This window comes from Aphelocoma coerulescens, chromosome 31, assembly GCF_041296385.1.
Source record: "Aphelocoma coerulescens isolate FSJ_1873_10779 chromosome 31, UR_Acoe_1.0, whole genome shotgun sequence".
Classification (NCBI taxonomy): Eukaryota; Metazoa; Chordata; class Aves; order Passeriformes; family Corvidae; genus Aphelocoma; species Aphelocoma coerulescens.
In genome coordinates this window covers 1,074,536-1,092,989 of record NC_091044.1, presented here as the reverse complement: position 1 = coordinate 1,092,989, position 18,454 = coordinate 1,074,536, and the positions used below count along the sequence as shown (strand labels likewise).

The following is an 18,454-nucleotide window of genomic DNA, read 5'->3' as shown; positions in this document are numbered from 1 at the left end:
TCCCGGGTGGTCTCGGGCGGTTCCCGGGAGATCTCGGGTTGTCCCCGGGTGATCTCGGGCTGTCCCCGGGTGGTCTCGGGCGGTTCCCAGGGGATCTCGGGTGGTTCCCGGGTGGTCTCGGGCGGTTCCCGGGTGGTCTCGGGCGGTTCCCGGGGGATCTCGAGTTGTCCCCGTTGGTTCCGGGCTGTCCCCGGGTGGTCTCGGGCGGTTCCCGGGTGGTCTCGGGCGGTTCCCAGGGGATCTCAGGCTGTCCCCGTTGGTTCCGGGCTGTCCCTGGGGCCGTCCCCGACGCGTCCCCGCGGCGTCCGCAGGGATCAGCCTCCCCGAGGGCGTGGACCCGTCCTTCCTGGCGGCGCTGCCCGACGACATCCGGCGCGAGGTGCTGCAGAACCAGCTGGGCATCCGCCCGCCCGCGCGGGCCCCGCCCGCCGCCAGCCCCGCCCCGCCCGTGGTGGCCACGCCCGGCCTGACCGAGGTCAGCCCCGAGTTCCTGGCGGCGCTGCCCCCGGCCATCCAGGAGGAGGTGGGCGTGGCCACGGGCTGGGCGTGGTCCTGGGGTGGGGCTGAGGGGCGGGGTGAAGGGGTGGGCGTGGTCTTGGGTGGGGTGAAGGGGCGGGGCTAAGGGTGGGTATGGCCCTGGGGTGGGGCTAAAAGTGGGTGTGGCACTGGGGTGGGGCTAAGGGTGGGTGTGGCCCTGGGGCGGGGCTACGGGTGGGTGTGGTTTGGGTGGGGCTAAGGGTGGGTGTGGTCTGGGCGGGGCTAAGGGTGGGTGTGGTCTGGGCGGGGCTAAGGGTGGGTGTGGTCTGGGAGGGGCTAAGGGTGGGTGTGGGGCTAAGGGTGGGTGTGGTTTGGGTGGGGCTAAGGGTGGGTGTGGTCTTGGGTGGGGCTAAGGGTGGGTGTGGTCTTGGGTGGGGCTAAGGGTGGGTGTGGTCTGGGTGGGGCTAAGGGTGGGTGTGGTCTTGGGTGGGGCTAAGGGTGGGTGTGGTCTTGGGTGGGGCTAAGGGTGGGTGTGGTCTGGGTGGGGCGTGGCCTTTTGGGATGTGGTTGCTTTGGGATTGTGGCCTCTTGGGGTGTGTCCACATGGGGGCGTGGCCTTTGGGGGCGTGGCCTTTGGGGGCGTGTCCATGTATGGGTGTGGTGCTATGTGGGGGCGTGGCCTTTGTGGGGTATGGTCTTTGTGGATGTGATTGCTTTGGGGTGTGGCCTCTTTGGGGTGTGTCCCCATCGGGGTGTGGCCGCTTTGGGGCGTGTCCAGTTGGGGGTGTGTCCCCATGGGGGTGTGGCCTCTTTGGGCGTGCCCACGTGGGGACGTGGCCTTTTGGGATGCGATTGCTTTGGGGGTGTGGCATCTTCAGGGTGTGCCCACCTTAGGGTGTGTCCAGTTAGGGGTGTGGCCTCTTCTGGGCGTGTCCACACTAGGGTGTGGCCTCTTAGGGCGTGTCCATGTGGGGGAAGGGCCTTTTTGGATGTGATTGCTTTGGGGTGTATCCCTTTTGGGGTATGTCCATTTGGGGGCGTGGCCTTTTAGGGCGTGGCTTTTCCAGGACGTGTCCCTGGGGGCGTGGCCTTTTCCGGACGTTTCCCTGGGGGCGTGGTCTTGTCTGGGCGTGGCCCTGGGGGCGTGGCCTTTTTGGGGCGTGTCCTCCGTGTGTGTCCCTGGGGGCGTGCCCTTGTCTGGGCGTGGCCCTGGGGGCGTGGCCTTTTTGGGGCGTGTCCCTGAGGGCGTGTCCTCCGTGTGTGTCCCGTGGGGGCGTGGCCTTTTCCGGGCGTGTCCCTGGGGGCGTGGCCTTTTCCGGGCGTGTCCCTGGGGACGTGACCTTTTCCCTGCATGTCCCTGGGGGCGTGGCCTCCCCGGGCGTGTCCCTGGGGGCGTGGCCTTTTCCGGGCGTGTCCCTGGGGGCGTGGCCTTTTCCGGGCGTTTCCCTGCGGGCGTGTCCTCCTCCGCGCGTGTCCCTGGGGCCGCGGCCTCCCCCGGGCGTGGCGTGGCCGCGTCCCAGCGCTGTCCCCCCGCAGGTGCTGGCGCAGCAGCGGGCAGAGCAGCAGCGGCGGGAGCTGGCGCAGGCCACGGGCTCGGACGCGCCCATGGACCCGGTGACGTTCATCCAGACGCTGCCGTCCGAGCTGCGGCGCTCGGTGCTGGAGGACATGGAGGACTCGGTGCTGGCCGTGATGCCGCCGGACATCGCGGCCGAGGCGCAGGCGCTGCGGCGCGAGCAGGAGGCGCGGCAGCGGCAGCTGATGCACGAGCGCCTCTTCGGCCACTCCAGCACCTCGGCGCTCTCGGCCATCCTGCGCAGCCCCGGTGAGCGCGGCCCCGCCCTGCCCCGCCCTGCCCCGCCCCGCCCCGCCCCGCCCCGCCCTGCCGGCCCCCAGTTCCCTCCGTGGCCCCTCCAGTTCCCTCAGATCCCCCAGTTTACTCTGTGTCCCCCCCAATTCTCTCCACGTCCTCCCCAGTTCCCTCCATGTCCCCCCAGTTCCCTCCATTCCCCATCCAGTTCCCTCCATGTCCCCCCCAGTTCCCTCAGATCCCCCAGTTCACTCTGTGTCCCCCCCAATTCTCTCCACGTCCTCCCCAGTTCCCTCCATGTCCCCCCAGTTCCCTCCATTCCCCATCCAGTTCCCTCCATGTCCCCCCCAGTTCCCTCAGATCCCCCAGTTCCCTCTGTGTCCCCCCCAATTCTCTCCACGTCCTCCCCAGTTCCCTCTATGTCCCCCCAGTTCCCTCCATTCCCCCCCCAGTTCCCTCCATGTCCCCCCCAGTTCCCTCAGATCCCCCAGTTCCCTCTGTGCCCCCTCAGTTCCCTCCATGTCCCCCCAGTTTCCTCCGTGGGCCCCCCAGTTCCCTCAGAGCCCCCAGTTCCCTCTGTGCCCCCCCCAGTTCCCTCCATGCTCCCCCCCAGTTCTCTCCCTGTCCCCCCCAGTTCCCTCCATGTCCCCCCAGTTCCCTCCATGGCTCCCCCAGTTCCCTCAGAGCCCCCAGTTCCCTCTGTGCCCCCCCTAGTTCCCTCAGATCTCCCAGTTCCCTCCATGTCCCCCCAGCTCCCTCCGTGGCCCCCCAGTTCCCTCAGAGCCCCCAGTTCCTTCTGTGTCCCCCGCAGTTCCCCCCGCGTCGCCCCAGTTCCCTCCATGTCCCCCCAGTTCCCCCCGCGTCGCCCCAGTTCCCTCCATGTCCCCCCAGTTCCCTCCGTGTCCCCCCCAGTTCCCTTCATGTCCCCCCCAGTTCACTCCGCATCCCCCCCAGTTCCCTCTGTGGCCCCCCTGCTTCCCTCTGCCCCCCATTCCCTCAGACCCCCCAGTTCCCCTCCTCCCCCATGCCCTGTGCCCCCACCCCGATTCCCTCAGCCCCCCCAACCCCATCGTGTGACGTGTCCCTGACACGTGGCACCTTCCCTGGTGCTGTCCCCGGTGTGTGACACGTCCCCGGTGTGTGACACATCCCCAGTGTGTGACATGTCCCCGGTGTGTGGCACGTCCCCGGTGTGTGACACAACCCCGCTGTCCCCAGTGTGTGACACATCCCTGGTGTCCCCGGTGTGTGACACAACCCCAGTGTCCCCGGTGTGTGACACATCACCAATGCGTGACATGTCCCCGGTGTCCCCAGTGTGTGACATGTCCCTGGTGTCCCCAATGTGTGACACGTCCCCAGTGTGTGACACGTCCCCGGTGTGTGACACAACCCTGGTGTCCCCAGTGTGTGACACGTCACCAGTGTCCCCAGTGTGTGACACATCACCAGTGTCCCCAGTGACATGTCCCCAGTGTGTGACACATCACCAGTGTCCCCAGTGTGTGACATGTCCCCAGTGTGTGACACATAACCAATGTGTGACACGTTCCTGCTGTCCCCAATGTGTGACACGTCCCCAGTGTCCCCAGTGTGTGACACATCCCGAGTGTCCCCGGTGTGTGACACATCCCCGGTGTGTGACACGTCCCCGGTGTGTGACACGACCCCGGTGTGTGACACATCCCGAGTGTCCCTGGTGTGTGACGCGTCCCTGGTGTCCCCAGTGTGTGACATGTCCCCAGTGTCCCCAGTGTGTGACACGTCCCCAGTGTCCCCAGTGTGTGACATATCCCTGGTGTCCCCAGTGTGTGACACATCCCCAGTGTGTGACATGTTCCTGCTGTCCCCAATGTGTGACACGTCCCCAATGTGTGACACGTCCCCAGTGTGTGACACGTCCCTGGTGTGTGACATGTCCCTGCTGTCCCCGGTGTGTGACATGTTCCCAGTGTGTGACACGTCCCTGGTGTGTGACATGTCCCTGCTGTCCCCGGTGTGTGACATGTTCCCAGTGTGTGACACAATCCCAGTGTCCCCGGTGTGTGACACGTCCCCGGTGTCCCCAGTGTGTGACACATCCCCAGTGTGTGACACGTCCCCAGTGTCCCCAGTGTGTGACACGTCCCCGGTGTGTGACACGTCCCTGGTGTGTGACACGTCCGTGGTGTCCCCAGTGTGTGACACATCCCCAGTGTGTGACACGTCCTCGGTGTCCCCAGTGTGTGACACGTCCCCAGTGTGTGACACGTCCCCAGTGTGTGACACATCCCCAGTGTCCCCGGTGTGTGACACGTCCCCGCTGTCCCCGCTGTGACGCGTCCTTGTCCCCGCAGCGTTCACGAGCCGGCTCAGCGGGAACCGGGGCGTTCAGTACACGCGGCTGGCGGTGCAGAGGGGGGGCACCTTCCACATGGGGGGCACCGGCACCCACAGCAGGTCAGTGGGGCAGGGATGGGGTCACTGCGGGTCAGTGGGGCTGGGGGTCACTGTGGGTCAGTGGGGCTGGGATGGGGTCACTGTGGGTCAGTGGGGCAGGGATGGGGTCACTGCGGGTCAGTGGGGCTGGGGGTCACTGTGGGTCAGTGGGGCAGGGATGGGGTCACTGTGGGTCAGTGGGGCAGGGATGGGGTCACTGTGGGTCAGTGGGGCTGGGGGTCACTGCAGGTCAGTGGGGCGGGGGGTCACTGCGGGTCAGTGGGGCGGGGATGGGGTCACTGCGGGTCAGTGGGGTGGGGGTCACTGCGGGTCAGTGGGGCAGGGATGGGGTCACTGCGGGTCAGTGGGGCGGGGATGGGGTCACTGCAGGTCAGTGGGGCAGGGATGGGGTCACTGCGGGTCAGTGGGGCGGGGATGGGGTCACTGCGGGTCAGTGGGGCTGGGGGTCACTGCGGGTCAGTGGGGCAGGGATGGGGTCACTGCGGGTCAGTGGGGTGGGGGTCACTGCGGGTCAGTGGGGCGGGGATGGGGTCACTGCGGGTCAGTGGGGCAGGGATGGGGTCACTGCGGGTCAGTGGGGCGGGGATGGGGTCACTGCAGGTCAGTGGGGCAGGGATGGGGTCACTGCGGGTCAGTGGGGCGCGGGTTCACTGCGGGTCAGTGGGGCAGGGATGGGGTCACTGCAGGTCAGTGGGGCAGGGATGGGGTCACTGCGGGTCAGTGGGGCAGGGGGTCACTGCGGGTCAGTGGGGCTGGGGGTCACTGCGGGTCAGTGGGGCAGGGATGGGGTCACTGCGGGTCAGTGGGGCAGGGATCACTGCGGGTCAGTGGGGCTGGGGGTCACTGTGGGTCAGTGGGGCAGGGATGGGGTCACTGCGGGTCAGTGGGGCAGGGGGTCAGTGGGGCAGGGGGTCACTGTGGGTCAGTGGGGCAGGGATGGGGTCACTGCAGGTCAGTGAGGCTGGGATGGGGTCACTGTGGGGCAGAGGGCACAGGGGGGTGTCTGTGTTTGGGGTCACTTTGGGGTCAGTTTGGGATACAGTCCTGCCCCCCAGGCCGGTGGGCAACAGCAAGGACAGGGCAGTTTGGGGTTGGTTTGGGCTCAGTTTGGGTTAACCCAAGCTCTCCCCCCAGGCCGGCAGGCAGCAGTGTGGACAGGGCAGTTTGGGGTTGGTTTGGGCTCAGTTTGGGTTTGGTTTGGGCTCAGTTTGGGCTCAGTTTGGGTTAATCCAAGCTCTCCCCCCAGGCCGGCGGGCAGCAGCACGGACAGGGCAGTTTGGGCTCAGTTTGGGCTCAGTTTGGGTTAACCCAAGCTCTCCCTCCCAGGCTGGCGGGCAGCAGTGTGGACAGGGCAGTTTGGGCTCAGTTTGGGGTCAGTTCAGGGTCGGTTTGGGCTCAGTTTGGGGTCAGTCCAAGCTCAGTCCAAGCTCTCCCTCCCAGGCCGGCGGGCAGCAGCGTGGACAGGGCAGTTTGGGCTCAGTTTGGGCTCAGTTTGGGGTCAATTTGGGCTCAGTTTGGGCTCAGTTTGGGTTCAATTTGGGCTCAGTTTGGGTTTGGTTTGGGCTCAGTTTGGGCTCAGTTTGGGCTCATTTTGGGCTCATTTTGGGCTCAGTTTGGGTTAACCCAAGCTCTCCCTCCCAGGCCGGCGGGCAGCAGCGTGGACAGGGCAGTTTGGGCTCAGTTTGGGTTTGGTTTGGGCTCAGTTTGGGCTCAGTTTGGGTTAACCCCAGCTCTCCCCCCCAGGCCGGCGGGCAGCAGCGTGGACAGGGCAGTTTGGGGTCAATTTGGGCTCAGTTTGGGCTCAGTTTGGTCTCAGTTTGGGCTCAGTTTGGGTTCAATTTGGGCTCAGTTTGGGTTTGGTTTGGGCTCATTTTGGGCTCATTTTGGGCTCATTTTGGGCTCATTTTGGGCTCAGTTTGGGCTAACCCCAGCTCTCCCCCTAGGCCGGCGGGCAGCAGCGTGGACAGGGCAGTTTGGGGTTGGTTTGGGCTCATTTTGGGCTCAGTTTGGGCTCAGTTTGGGCTAACCCCAGCTCTCCCCCCCAGGCCGGCGGGCAGCAGCGTGGACAGCCTGCTGCGGCTGCGCGGGCGGCTGCTGCTGGACCACGAGGCGCTCTCGTGCCTGCTGGTGCTGCTCTTCGTGGACGAGCCCAAGCTGAACACGAGCCGGCTGCACCGCGTCCTGCGCAACCTGTGCTACCACGCGCCCACGCGGGGCTGGGTGGTGCGGAGCCTGCTGTCCATCCTGCAGCGCAGCAGCGAGAGCGAGCTCTGCCTCGAGACCCCCCGCGGGACCCCCGGCCCGGGCGCCGAGGAGCGGCCGAGGGGCGGCCGGGGGGGAGCTCGCGCCGGGCCCGGCTCGGCCGCGGAGCCGCGCGGGCTGGACCTGCTGCACCGCGTGGAGTCCCGGAGCTCGGGGCAGCTGTCCTGGCTCTCCGTGTCCATGGACGCCGCCCTGGGCTGCCGCACCAACATCTTCCAGATCCAGCGCGTGCCCGGCCGCAAGCACACCGAGAAGCACGGGGCGGCCGCCGGCTCCGCCGTCCACATCCACCCCCAGGCCGCCCCCGTGGTGTGCCGGCACGTCCTGGACACGCTCATCCAGCTGGCCAAGGTTTGGGGGGGGTTTGGGGGGTCTTTGGGGGAGCTGGGGGGGGGTTTGGGAGGCGCTGGAGTGTGGTTTTGGGGGGAGCTGGGGGGGTTTGGGAGGTGCTGGAGTGTGGTTTTGGGGGGGTTTGGGGGGAGATGGGGGGGTTTGGGAGGTGCTGGAGTGTGGTTTTGGGGGGGTTTGGGGGGAGATGGGGGGGTTTGGGAGGCGCTGGAGTGCATTTTGGAGGGGTTTGGGGGTCTTTGGTGGGAACTGGGGGGTTTGGGAGGCGCTGGAGTGCGTTTTGGGGGGGTTTGGGGGGAGCTGAGAGGCACTGGAGTGTGTTTTTGGGGGGTTTGGGGGTCTTTGGGGGGAGCTGGGGGGGTTTGGGAGGCGCTGGAGTGTGGTTTTGGGGGGGTTTGGGGGGAGATGGGGGGGTTTGGGAGGTGCTGGAGTGCATTTTGGAGGGGTTTGGGGGTCTTTGGTGGGAACTGGGGGGTTTGGGAGGCGCTGGAGTGCGTTATGGGGGGGTTTGGGGGGAGCTGAGAGGCACTGGAGTGTGTTTTTGGGGGGTTTGGGGGTCTTTGGGGGGAGCTGGGGGGGTTTGGGAGGCGCTGGAGTGTGGTTTTGGGGGGGTTTGGGGGGAGCTGGGGGGGTTTGGGAGGCACTGGAGTGCGTTATGGGGGGGTTTGGGGGGAGCTGAGAGGCACTGGAGTGTGTTTTTGGGGGGTTTGGGGGTCTTTGGTGGGAACTGGGGGGGTTTGGGAGGCACTGGAGTGTGTTTTTGGGGGGGCTTGGGGGTCTTTGGTGGGAACTGGGGGGGTTTGGGAGGCACTGGAGTGCGTTTTTGGGGGGTTTGGGGGTCTTTGGTGGGAACTGGGGGGGTTTGGGAGGCACTGGAGTGCGTTTTTGGGGGGGCTTGGGGGTCTTTGGTGGGAACTGGGGGGGTTTGGGAGGCACTGGAGTGCGTTTTTGGGGGGGCTTGGGGGTCTTTGGTGGGAACTGGGGGAGTTTGGGAGGCGCTGGAGTGCGTTTTTGGGGGGTTTGGGGGTCTTTGGTGGGAACTGGGGGGGTTTGGGAGGCGCTGGAGTGCGTTATTGGGGGGTTTGGGGGTCTTTGGTGGGAACTGGGGGGGTTTGGGAGGCGCTGGAGTGCGTTTTTGGGGGGGCTTGGGGGTCTTTGGTGGGAACTGGGGGAGTTTGGGAGGCGCTGGAGTGCGTTATTGGGGGGTTTGGGGGTCTTTGGTGGGAACTGGGGGGGTTTGGGAGGCACTGGAGTGCGTTATTGGGGGGTTTGGGGGTCTTTGGTGGGAACTGGGGGGGTTTGGGAGGCGCTGGAGTGCGTTATTGGGGGGTTTGGGGGTCTTTGGTGGGAACTGGGGGGGTTGGGAGGTGCTGGAGTGCATTATGGGGGGGTTTGGGGTGCTTTGGGGGAACTGGGAAACACTAGAGAGCACTCTTGGGTTCCTGGGAGGTTCCTTGAGGATTCTGGGGGACACTGGGACACATTGGGGTGCGCCAGGGCGGGTTAAGGGTTAAGTTTGGGGTTCCTTGGTGGAGCTGGGGCCTCTGGGGGTCACTGGAACATTCCATGGGGGGGCTGGGGGACCCCCACACCTGGGGGTGCTTTGTGGGGGCACAACCGGGGACCCCTCCCCACGCTCGGGGTCCCAGCAGCATCACTTGGGGGAGGTGGGGGGGATCCCCCAAAACCTGCGTGGGGCCTCGGGGGGGGGGGGGGGCTGACTGAGGCCTCCCCGTGGGGGTGGGGTGGGGGGGAAGAAGGGGACTCTGGGGGTGATTTTGGGGTCACCAGCACCTCCCCCAATTCCCCCCCCCTTTTCCCCCCCCAGGTCTTCCCCAGCCACTTCACCCAACAGCGAGGCCGAGACCCCGCGACCGACCCGGAGCGCGACCGCGGCCCCCCCAAATCCGGGGGCAGCCCTTGCCCTCCCCCACCCCCCCAAACCCCGCCGGCTCCCCCTCCCCCTCCCCCACCTTCGGGCGCCCCTTCCCCCGCCCAGCCCCCCCCCCAGGCGGGCAGCCTGTCCACCGATTTCTGGGACCTGCTGGTCAAGCTGGACAACATGAACGTGAGCCGCAAGGGCAAGGGCTCGGCGCGGGCGGGGGGCGGCGGGGGGGGGTCCCGAGCCCGAGGCGGCCGGGGGGGGCCTGGAGGCGTCGCCGCTGGGGCAGCTGATGAACATGCTGTCGCACGGCGTCATCCGCCGCAGCCCCCTCCTCACCGAGAAGCTGCTGCGCCTCCTGTCCCTCATCTCCATCGCCCTCCCCGAGGGGGGCAAGGCCGGCGAGGGGGGGGCAGCGCCCCAGAACGGAGCCCCCGCCCCCCCCGCGCCCGCCCCGCCCGCTGCGGGGGCTGGGACGGGGACGGGGACGGCAGCGCCCGGGAGCCCCCCGGGACAGGGAGGGAACGGCGGCGGCGGCGCGGCCACGGGAGGAGGAGGAGGAGGAGGAACCGCGGGTGAGTGTGGGGATGGGGGGGAAAGGGGGGCGGAGGGGATGGGGGGACAGGGGGACAGGGAGGGATGGAGGGGACAGAGGGACAAGGAGGGACAGAGGGATAGAGGGGGACAGAGGGGACAGGGAGGGACAGAGGGGATGGACAGAGGGACAGGGGGGACAGAGGGATGGGGGGACAGAGGGGACAGGGAGGGACAGGGGGATGGGGGGGACAGGGAGGGACGGGGGTATGGAGGGGACAAGGAGGGACAGGGGGATAGAGGGGACGGGGGAGACAGGGAGGGACAGAGGGACAGGGAGGGACAGAGGGACGGGGATGGAGGGACGGGGACAGGGGACAGGGGACAGGGACAGGGAGGGACGGGGGGATGGAGGGACAGAGGGACAGGGAGGGACAGAGGGACGGGGGGAGGACAGAGGGACAGGGAGGGGCAGAGGGGTCGGAGGGGACAGGGAGGGACAGAGGGGATGGACAGAGGGACAGAGGGACAGGGAGGGGCAGAGGGGACAGGGAGGAACAGAAGGATGGGGACAGACAGGTGACAGGGAGGGACAGAGGGGACGGAGGGACGGGAGATGGGGGGACAGAGGGACGGTGGGGGACAGGGAGGGACGGGGGTATGGAGGGGACAAGGAGGGACAGGGGGACAGAGGGGATAGAGGGAACGGGGGGGGGACAGGGAGGGACAGAGGGGATGGGGACAGAGGGACGGGGAGGGACAGAGGGGACAGGGAGGGATGGGGGGACAGGGAGGGACAGGGGGACAGAGGTTACCGAGGGACGGGACAGGGAGGGGCAGAGGGATGGAGCAACAGAGGGGACAGGGAGGGACAGAGGGACGGGGATGGAGGGACAGAGGGACAGGGGACAGGGAAGGACAGGGGGACAGAGGGGATAGAGGGAATGGGGAGGACAGGGAGGGACAGAGGGGATGGGACAGAGGGACGGGGTGGGACAGAGGGGACAGGGAGGGATGGGGGGGACAGACGTTACAGAGGGACGGGACAGGGAGGGACAGAGGGACAGGGAGGGACAGAGGGATGGAGCAACAGAGGGGACAGGGAGGGACAGAGGGACGGGGATGGAGGGACGGGGACAGGGGACAGGGAGGGACGGGGGGATGGAGGGACAGAGGAACAGGGAGGGACAAGAGGGACAGAGGGACAGGGAGAGATGGAGGGACGGGGATGGAGGGACAGAGGGGACAGGGAGGGATGGAGGGATGGGGGGATGGAGGGACAGAGGGACAAGAGGGACAGAGAGGGACAGAGGGACAGGGAGAGATGGAGGGACGGGGATGGAGGGACAGAGGGGACAGGGAGGGATGGAGGGATGGGGGGATGGAGGGACAGAGGGGACAGGGAGGGATGGAGGGACGGGGATGGAGGGACAGAGGGGACAGGGAGGGATGGAGGGACGGGGATGGAGGGACAGAGGGGACAGGGAGGGACGGAGGGACAGAGATGGGGACGCGGGGACACAGGCGCGGGGCACACGACGGGCGCAGGGAGCAGCCTGGGGGGGCCGTGGCCTCAGTGGCACCCCCCGGGCACTGCCACCACCCCAGCGCCGCCGTGTCCCCGCTGTCCCCAGCCCCTGGCAAGAGCTCCAAGTCGCCGGCCAAGCTCCCCGAGGGCGGCCCCGACTCGCGGCTGGCGGCCACGGGCCTGACCGAGAGCCAGCTCCAGCTCTCCGTGGAGGTACCGGGGGGGCCGGGGCCGGGCGGGGGGCGGGGGTCCCCAGGTGTCCCCAGGTATCCCCAGGTGTCCCCAACCCCCCCGTGCCCCCCCCCAGGTGCTGACGTCGCACTCGTGCTCGGAGGAGGGGCTGGAGGACGCGGCCAACGTGCTGCTGCAGCTGTCGCGGGGCGACGCGGGGACGCGGGACACGGTGCTGCGGCTGCTGCTCAGCGGGGCCCGGCAGCTGGGGGGGGCCCTGTGCCGCCAGATCGGTGAGGGGGGGTCCTGGGGGGGCCCTGTGCCGCCAGATCGGTGAGGGGGGGTCCTGGGGGGGGCCCTGTGCCGCCAGATCGGTGAGGGGGGGTCCTGGGGGGGTCCTGATAGTTATGGGGGGGTCCTGGGGGGGCCCTGTGCCATCAGATCGGTGAGGGGGGGTCCTGGGGGGTTCCTGGGGGGGTCCTGTGCCGCCAGATCGGTGAGGGGGGGTCCCTGGTGGGGTTCTAGGGGGGCCCTGTGCCGCCAGATCGGTGAGGGGGGTCCTGAGGGGTGCCCTGGGGGGGTCCTGGGGGGGCCCTGTGCTGCCAGATCAGTGAGGGGGGTTCCTGGGGGGGCCCTGGGGGGGGCCCTGTGCCGCCATGATCGGTGAGGGGGGGTCCTGGGGGGTTCCTGGGGGGGGCCCTGTGCCATCAGATTGGTGAGGGGGGGTCCTGAGGTGGGGGGGGGGTCCAGATGGGTGAGGGGGGTTCCTGGGGGGGCCCTGTGCCACCCGATGGGTGAGGGGGGTCCCAGGTGGACAAGCCGGGGGTGCCCTGTGGTCAGCGGGGGGTCGCAGCCCCCGGTGACCCCCCTGCCCCCCCCCAGGGACGCTGCTGGCCGAGCTCCGCGAGTACAACCTGGAGCAGCAGCGCCGGGCGCAGCTCGAGGCCCCCTCCCCCGAGGGGCTCCCCGAGGAGCAGCCCCCCAGCGCCAAACTCAAGGGCAAAATGCAGAGCCGGTGAGCGGCTGGGCACCGCTGACCCCTCCTGGGCACCGCTGACCCCTCCTGGGCACCACTGACCCCTCCTGTCCCCTGTGCTGGGCACCGCTGACCCCTGTCCTGGGCACCGCTGACCCCTCCTGGGCACCACTGACTCCTCTTGGGCACCTCTGACCCCTCCTGTCCCCTGTGCTGGGCACCACTGACTCCTCCTGTCCTCTGTCCTGGGCACCGCTGACCCCTCCTGGGCACCGCTGACCCCTCCTGGGCACCTCTGACCCCTCCTGTCCCCTGTGCTGGGCACCACTGACTCCTCCTGTCCTCTGTCCTGGGCACCGCTGACCCCTCCTGGGCACCGCTGACCCCTCCTGTCCCCTGTGCTGGGCACCACTGACCCCTCCTGGGCACCTCTGACCCCTCCTGTCCCCTGTGCTGGGCACCACTGACTCCTCCTGTCCTCTGTCCTGGGCACCGCTGACCCCTCCTGGGCACCACTGACCCCTCCTGTCCCCCGTGCTGGGCACCACTGACCCCTCCTGTTCCTGTCCTGGGCACTGGTGACCCCTGTCCTGGGCACCGCTGACCCCTCCTGTCCCCCGTCCTGGGCACTGCTGACACCTGTCCTGGGCACCGCTGACCCCTCCTGGGCACCGCTGACCCCTCCTGTCCCCTGTGCTGGGCACCACTGACCCCTCCTGGGCACCGCTGACCCTTCCTGTCCCCTGTGCTGGGCACCACTGACCCCTCCTGTCCCCCGTGCTGGGCACTGCTAACCCCTCCTGGGCACCGCTGACCCCTCCTGTTCCTGTCCTGGGCACTGCTGACCCCTGTCCTGGGCACCGCTGACCCCTCCTGTCCCCCGTCCTGGGCACCAATGACCCCTCCTGGGCACCACTGACCCCCTCCTGGCCCTGTCCTGGGCACTGCTGACCCCTCCTGGGCACCACTGACCCCTCCTGGCCCTGACCCGATTCTCTTACCTGACGTTAACTCTCCCATCCCCCTTTCCCCCCTACTGACCACTGCCCAACCCATCCCCCCCCACTGACCACTGCCCATTCCCCCCCTACTGACCACTGCCCATTTCCCTTTCCCCCTACTGACCACTGCCCATTTCCCTTTCCCCCTACTGACCACTGCCCACCCCATTCCCCCCCACTGCCCACTGCCCATCCCCCTACTGACCACTGCCCATCCCCCTTTGCCCCCTACTGACCACTGCCCATCCCCTTGCTGACCATTGCCCATCCCCCTGCTGACCACTGCCCATTCCCCCTACTGACCACTGCCCACCCTTTCCCCCTCCTACTGCCCACTGCCCACCCCATCCCCCCTACTGACCACTGCCCACCCCATCCCCCCCACTGACCACTGCCCATTCCCCTGCTGACCACTGCCCACCCTTCCCCCCTACTGCCCACTGCCCACCCCATTCCTCCTGCTGACCGTTGTCCCCCCCTCCCCTCCACTGACCACTGCCCATCCCCTTGCTGACCACTGCCCATTCCCCCCACTGCCCACCCCATCCCCCCCCCACTGCCCACTGCCCACCCCATTCCCCCCCACTGACTACTGCCCATCCCCTTGCTGACCACTGCCCACCCATTCCCCCCCTGCTGCCCACTGCCCAACCCATCCCCCCCCACTGACCACTGCCCACTCCCCTGCTGACCACTGCCCATTCCCTTGTTGACCACTGTCCATGCCCCCCGCTGGCCACTGCCCATCCCCTTGTCCCCCTCACTGACCGCTGTCCCCCCATTCCCCCTACTGCCCACTGCCCACCCCATCCCCCCCCACTGACCACTGCCCATCCCCTTGCTGCCCACTGCCCACCCCATTCCCCCTCCACTGCCCACTGCCCACCCCATCCCCCCTCCACTGCCCACTGCCCACCCCATCCCCCTCCACTGCCCACTGCCCACCCCATCCCCCCCCCCACTGCCCACTGCCCACTGCCCACCCCATCCCCCCCCCACTGCCCACTGCCCACTGTCCACTGCCCACCCCCCTCTCCACTGACCGCTGTCCCTCCCTCCCCCCCCACCCACCCCCCTTCCCCCCTCTCCCTCCGTCCCCCGCAGCTTCGACACGGCCGAGAGCGTGGTCATCGTGGCGTCGCAGAAGCGGGCGCTGGGCGGCCGGGAGCTGCAGCTGCCCTCCATGTCCGTGCTGACCTCCAAGACGTCCACGCAGCGCTTCTTCCTGCGCGTGCTGCAGGTCATCATCCAGCTGCGCGACGACACGCGCCGGGCGCACCGCAAGGCCAAGCAGCCCGGCCGGCTGGGTAAGGGCCGTCCCGGCCACCCCACCATCCCCCCTCGCCCAGTGCTGCCCGCTGGCCGCTCCGTGCCCGCCTGACCGCGCTGTGCCCGCAGGCGCCGCGGGGCTGGGGGCGGCCGGCAGCATCCAGGCCGCCGTCCGGCAGCTGGAGGCCGAGGCCGACGCCATCATACAAATGGTACGTGAGGGCCAGAGGGCCCGGAGGCGGCAGCAGGGAGACACGGTTAGCACGGCCGCCTTCCTCCACCCCGCTCCTCCTCCTCCTCATCGCCCTCATCCTCGTCCTCCTGCTGCTGCTGCTCCTGACCTTCCTCAGCATCCTCATCCTCCCTTCCTCAGCTCCGTTCCGTGCGCTGCTCCTCGTCCTCGTCCTGCCTCTTCCTCGCCTGCTCTTCCTCCTGTCCCTCCTCGTCATCATCGTCCTCATCCTCAGCCCCCTCCCGTGCGCTGCTCCTCATTCTCGTCCTGCCTCTTCCTCGCCTGCTCTTCCTCTTCCTCCTGCTCCTGTTCCTCCTCATCATCCTCATCCTCAGCCCCGTCCCGTCCCCTGCTCCTCATCCTTGTCCTGCCCCTTCCTCCCCTGCTGCTCTTCCTCTTCCTCCTGCTCCTGTCCCTCCTCATCATCCTCATCCTCAGCCCCCTCCTGTGCACTGCTCCTCATTCTCGTCCTGCCTCTTCCTCGCCTGCTCTTCCTCCTCTCCCTCCTCCTCATCCTCATCCTCAGCCCCCTCCCGTGCGCTGCTCCTCATTCTCGTCCTGCCTCTTCCTCGCCTGCTCTTCCTCCTGTCCCTCCTCATCATCATCGTCCTCATCCTCAGCCCCCTCCCGTGCGCTGCTCCTCATACTCGTCCTGCCTCTTCCTCGCCTGCTCTTCCTCTTCCTCCTGCTCCTGTCCCTCCTCATCATCCTCATCCTCAGCCCCGTCCCGTCCCCTGCTCCTCATCCTTGTCCTGCCTCTTCCTCGCCTGCTCTTCCTCCTCTCCCTCCTCCTCATCCTCAGCCCCGTCCCGTGCGCTGCTCCTCATCCTCATCCTGCCTCTTCCTCGCCTGCTCTTCCTCTTCCTCCTGCTGCTGTCCCTCCTCATCATCCTCATCCTCAGCCCCGTCCATGCGCTGCTCCTCGTCCTTGTTCTGCCCCTTCCTTCCTCCCCCACTGCTCTTCCTCTTTCTCCTGTCCCTCTTCATCATCTTCATCCCCTTCCTGCCCCCTCCTCAGGCCCCTCATCCTCATCCTGCCCCTTCCTCACCCACTGCTCTTCCTCTTCCTCCTACTCCTGTCCCTCCTCATCATCCTCATCTTCAGCCCCGTCCCATCCCCTGCTCCTCGTCCTTGTCCTGCCCCTTCCTCCCCTGCTCTTCCTCCTGCTCCTGTCCCTCCTCATCATCCTCATCCTCAGCCCCATCCCATGCGCTGCTCCTCATCCTCATCCTGCCTCTTCCTCACCTGCTGCTCTTCCTCTTCCTCCTATTCCTGTCCCTCCTCCTCATCCTCATCCTCAGCCCCTTCCTGTCCCCTGCTCCTCACCCTCGTCCTGCCCCTTCCTCCCTTGCTGCTCTTCCTCTTCCTCCTGTCCCTCTTCATCATCTTCATCCCCCTCCTGTCCCCTCCTCAGGCCCCTCATCCTGCCCCTTCCTCCACCCGCTGCTCTTCCTCCTGCTCCTGTCCCTCCTCATCATCCTCATCCTCAGCCCCGTCCCGTGTGCTGCTCCTCATCCTCGTCCTGCCTCTTCCTCGCCTGCTCTTCCTCTTCCTCCTGCTGCTGTCCCTCCTCATCATCCTCACCCTCATCCCCTTCCCATCCCCTGCTCCTCCCCCTCGTCCTGCCCCTTCCTCCACCCCTGCTCTTCCTCCTGCTCCTGCTCCCTCCTCATCCTCATCCCCCTGCCGCCCCCTCCTCAGGCCCCTCATCCTCATCCTGCCCCTTCCTCCATCCCTCTTCTTCCTCCTGCTCCTGCCTGCCCCCTCCTCACCCTCCTCATCCTCCTCATCCTCCCACCCCCTCCTTGTCCTGCTCCCTCCTCGTCATCCCCACCATCCTCATCCTCAGGCCCCTCATCCTCATCCTGCCCCTTCCTCCCCCCCTCCTCATCCTCCCAGCCCCTCCTCGTGCTGCCCCCTCCTCATCCTCTTCCTCCCACCCCCCCTCCTCATCCTCCTCCCGCTCCCCCCAGCCTTCCTCCCTCCCCGTCCTGCTCATCCCCATCATCCTCACCTTCCTCGTCATCATCCTCATCCTCCTCCTTCACCCTCTCTCATCCCCATCCCCATCATCATCATCATCATCCTCATCCTCCTCCCTCCCTCTCCCCATCCCCCTCCTGCTTCTCCCCCGTCCCCCCGCGGCTCCCAGCCCCCTCCCCCCCCCCCCCCCCCAGTTTCGGGGTCCCCCCGGCTCTCAGCCCGCCCAGGGGGGCCCGGGGAGGGGCTGGGGGATCCCCTGGGGGGGTCCCGGCCCCCTAAAGCCGCCCCGTCCCCCCCAGTCGGAGGCCGGGCCCGCGGACGCCGCCCCCCGGCGCGAGGAGTCGCCCATGGACGTGGACCAGCCCTCGCCCGCCCCGCAGGACGTGGGTGAGAACCCCCCCAGTGCGGCCCAGTACGGCCCAGTACGGCCCGGTCAGCCCCCAGTACGGCCCAGTTGCTGCCCAGTACGGCCCGGTCAGCCCCCAGTACGGCCCAGTTGCTGCCCAGTGCCACCCGGTCAACCCCCAGTACGGCCCAGTACGGCCCGGTCAGCCCCCAGTACGGCCCAGTTACCGCCCAGTACTGCCCGGTCAGCCCCCAGTATGGCCCAGTACGGCCCGGTCAGCCCCCAGTACGGCCCAGCACAGCCCGGTCAGCCCCCAGTACAGCCCAGTTGCTGCCCAGCGCCACCCGGTCAGCCCCCAGTACGGCCCAGTTACCGCCCAGTACTGCCCGGTCAGCCCCCAGTACAGCCCAGTTACCACCCAGTGCCGCCCGGTCAGCCCCCAGTACGGCCCAGTACCACCCGGTCAGCCCCAGTATGGCCCAGTCACCCTCCAGTACGGCCCAGTGCTGCCTGGTCAGCCCCCAGTACGGCCCAGTTACTGCCCAGTACCGCCCGGTCAGCCCCCAGTACGGCCCAGTTACTGCCCAGTACCGCCCGGTCAGCCCCCAGTACGGCCCAGTACCGCCCGGTCAGCCCCCAGTATGGCCCAGTCAGCCCCCAGTATGGCCCAGTGCTGCCTGGTCAGCCCCCAGTACGGCCCAGTTACCGCCCAGTGCCGCCCAGTCAGCCCCCAGTACGGCCCAGTTACCGCCCAGTACCGCCCGGTCAGCCCCCAGTACGGCCCAGTTACCGCCCAGTACCGCCCGGTCAGCCCCCAGTATGGCCCAGTTACTGCCTAGTGCCACCCGGTCAGCCCCCAGTACGGCCCAGTTACCGCCCAGTGCCGCCCGGTCAGCCCCCAGTACGGCCCAGTACGGCCCAGTACGGCCCGGTCAGCCCCCAGTACGGCCCAGTACGGCCCAGTACCGCCCGGTCAGCCCCCAGTATGGCCCAGTCAGCCCCCAATATGGCCCAGTGCTGCCTGGTCAGCCCCCAGTACGGCCCAGTTACCGCCCAGTGCCGCCCGGTCAGCCCCCAGTACGGCCCAGTTACCGCCCAGTGCCGCCCGGTCAGCCCCCAGTACGGCCCAGTACGGCCCAGTACAGCCCGGTCAGCCCCCAGTACGGCCCAGTACGGCCCAGTACGGCCTGGTCAG

General features: G+C 67.9%; 1 protein-coding gene across 1 annotated transcript in view; it reads left to right on the top strand.

The window, feature by feature from the left end:
- HUWE1 (HECT, UBA and WWE domain containing E3 ubiquitin protein ligase 1) overlaps positions 1–18,454 on the top strand; it is a 120,657-nt gene that overhangs the window by 79,309 nt on the left and 22,894 nt on the right. Inside the window, 13 exon segments of the mRNA XM_068998119.1 lie at positions 312–523; positions 2,014–2,302; positions 4,624–4,726; positions 6,772–7,339; positions 9,165–9,283; positions 9,356–9,436; positions 9,438–9,793; positions 11,387–11,493; positions 11,588–11,744; positions 12,334–12,466; positions 14,533–14,735; positions 14,827–14,954; positions 17,213–17,300. Coding sequence (XP_068854220.1) covers positions 312–523; positions 2,014–2,302; positions 4,624–4,726; positions 6,772–7,339; positions 9,165–9,283; positions 9,356–9,436; positions 9,438–9,793; positions 11,387–11,493; positions 11,588–11,744; positions 12,334–12,466; positions 14,533–14,735; positions 14,827–14,954; positions 17,213–17,300 — 2,544 coding nt within the window.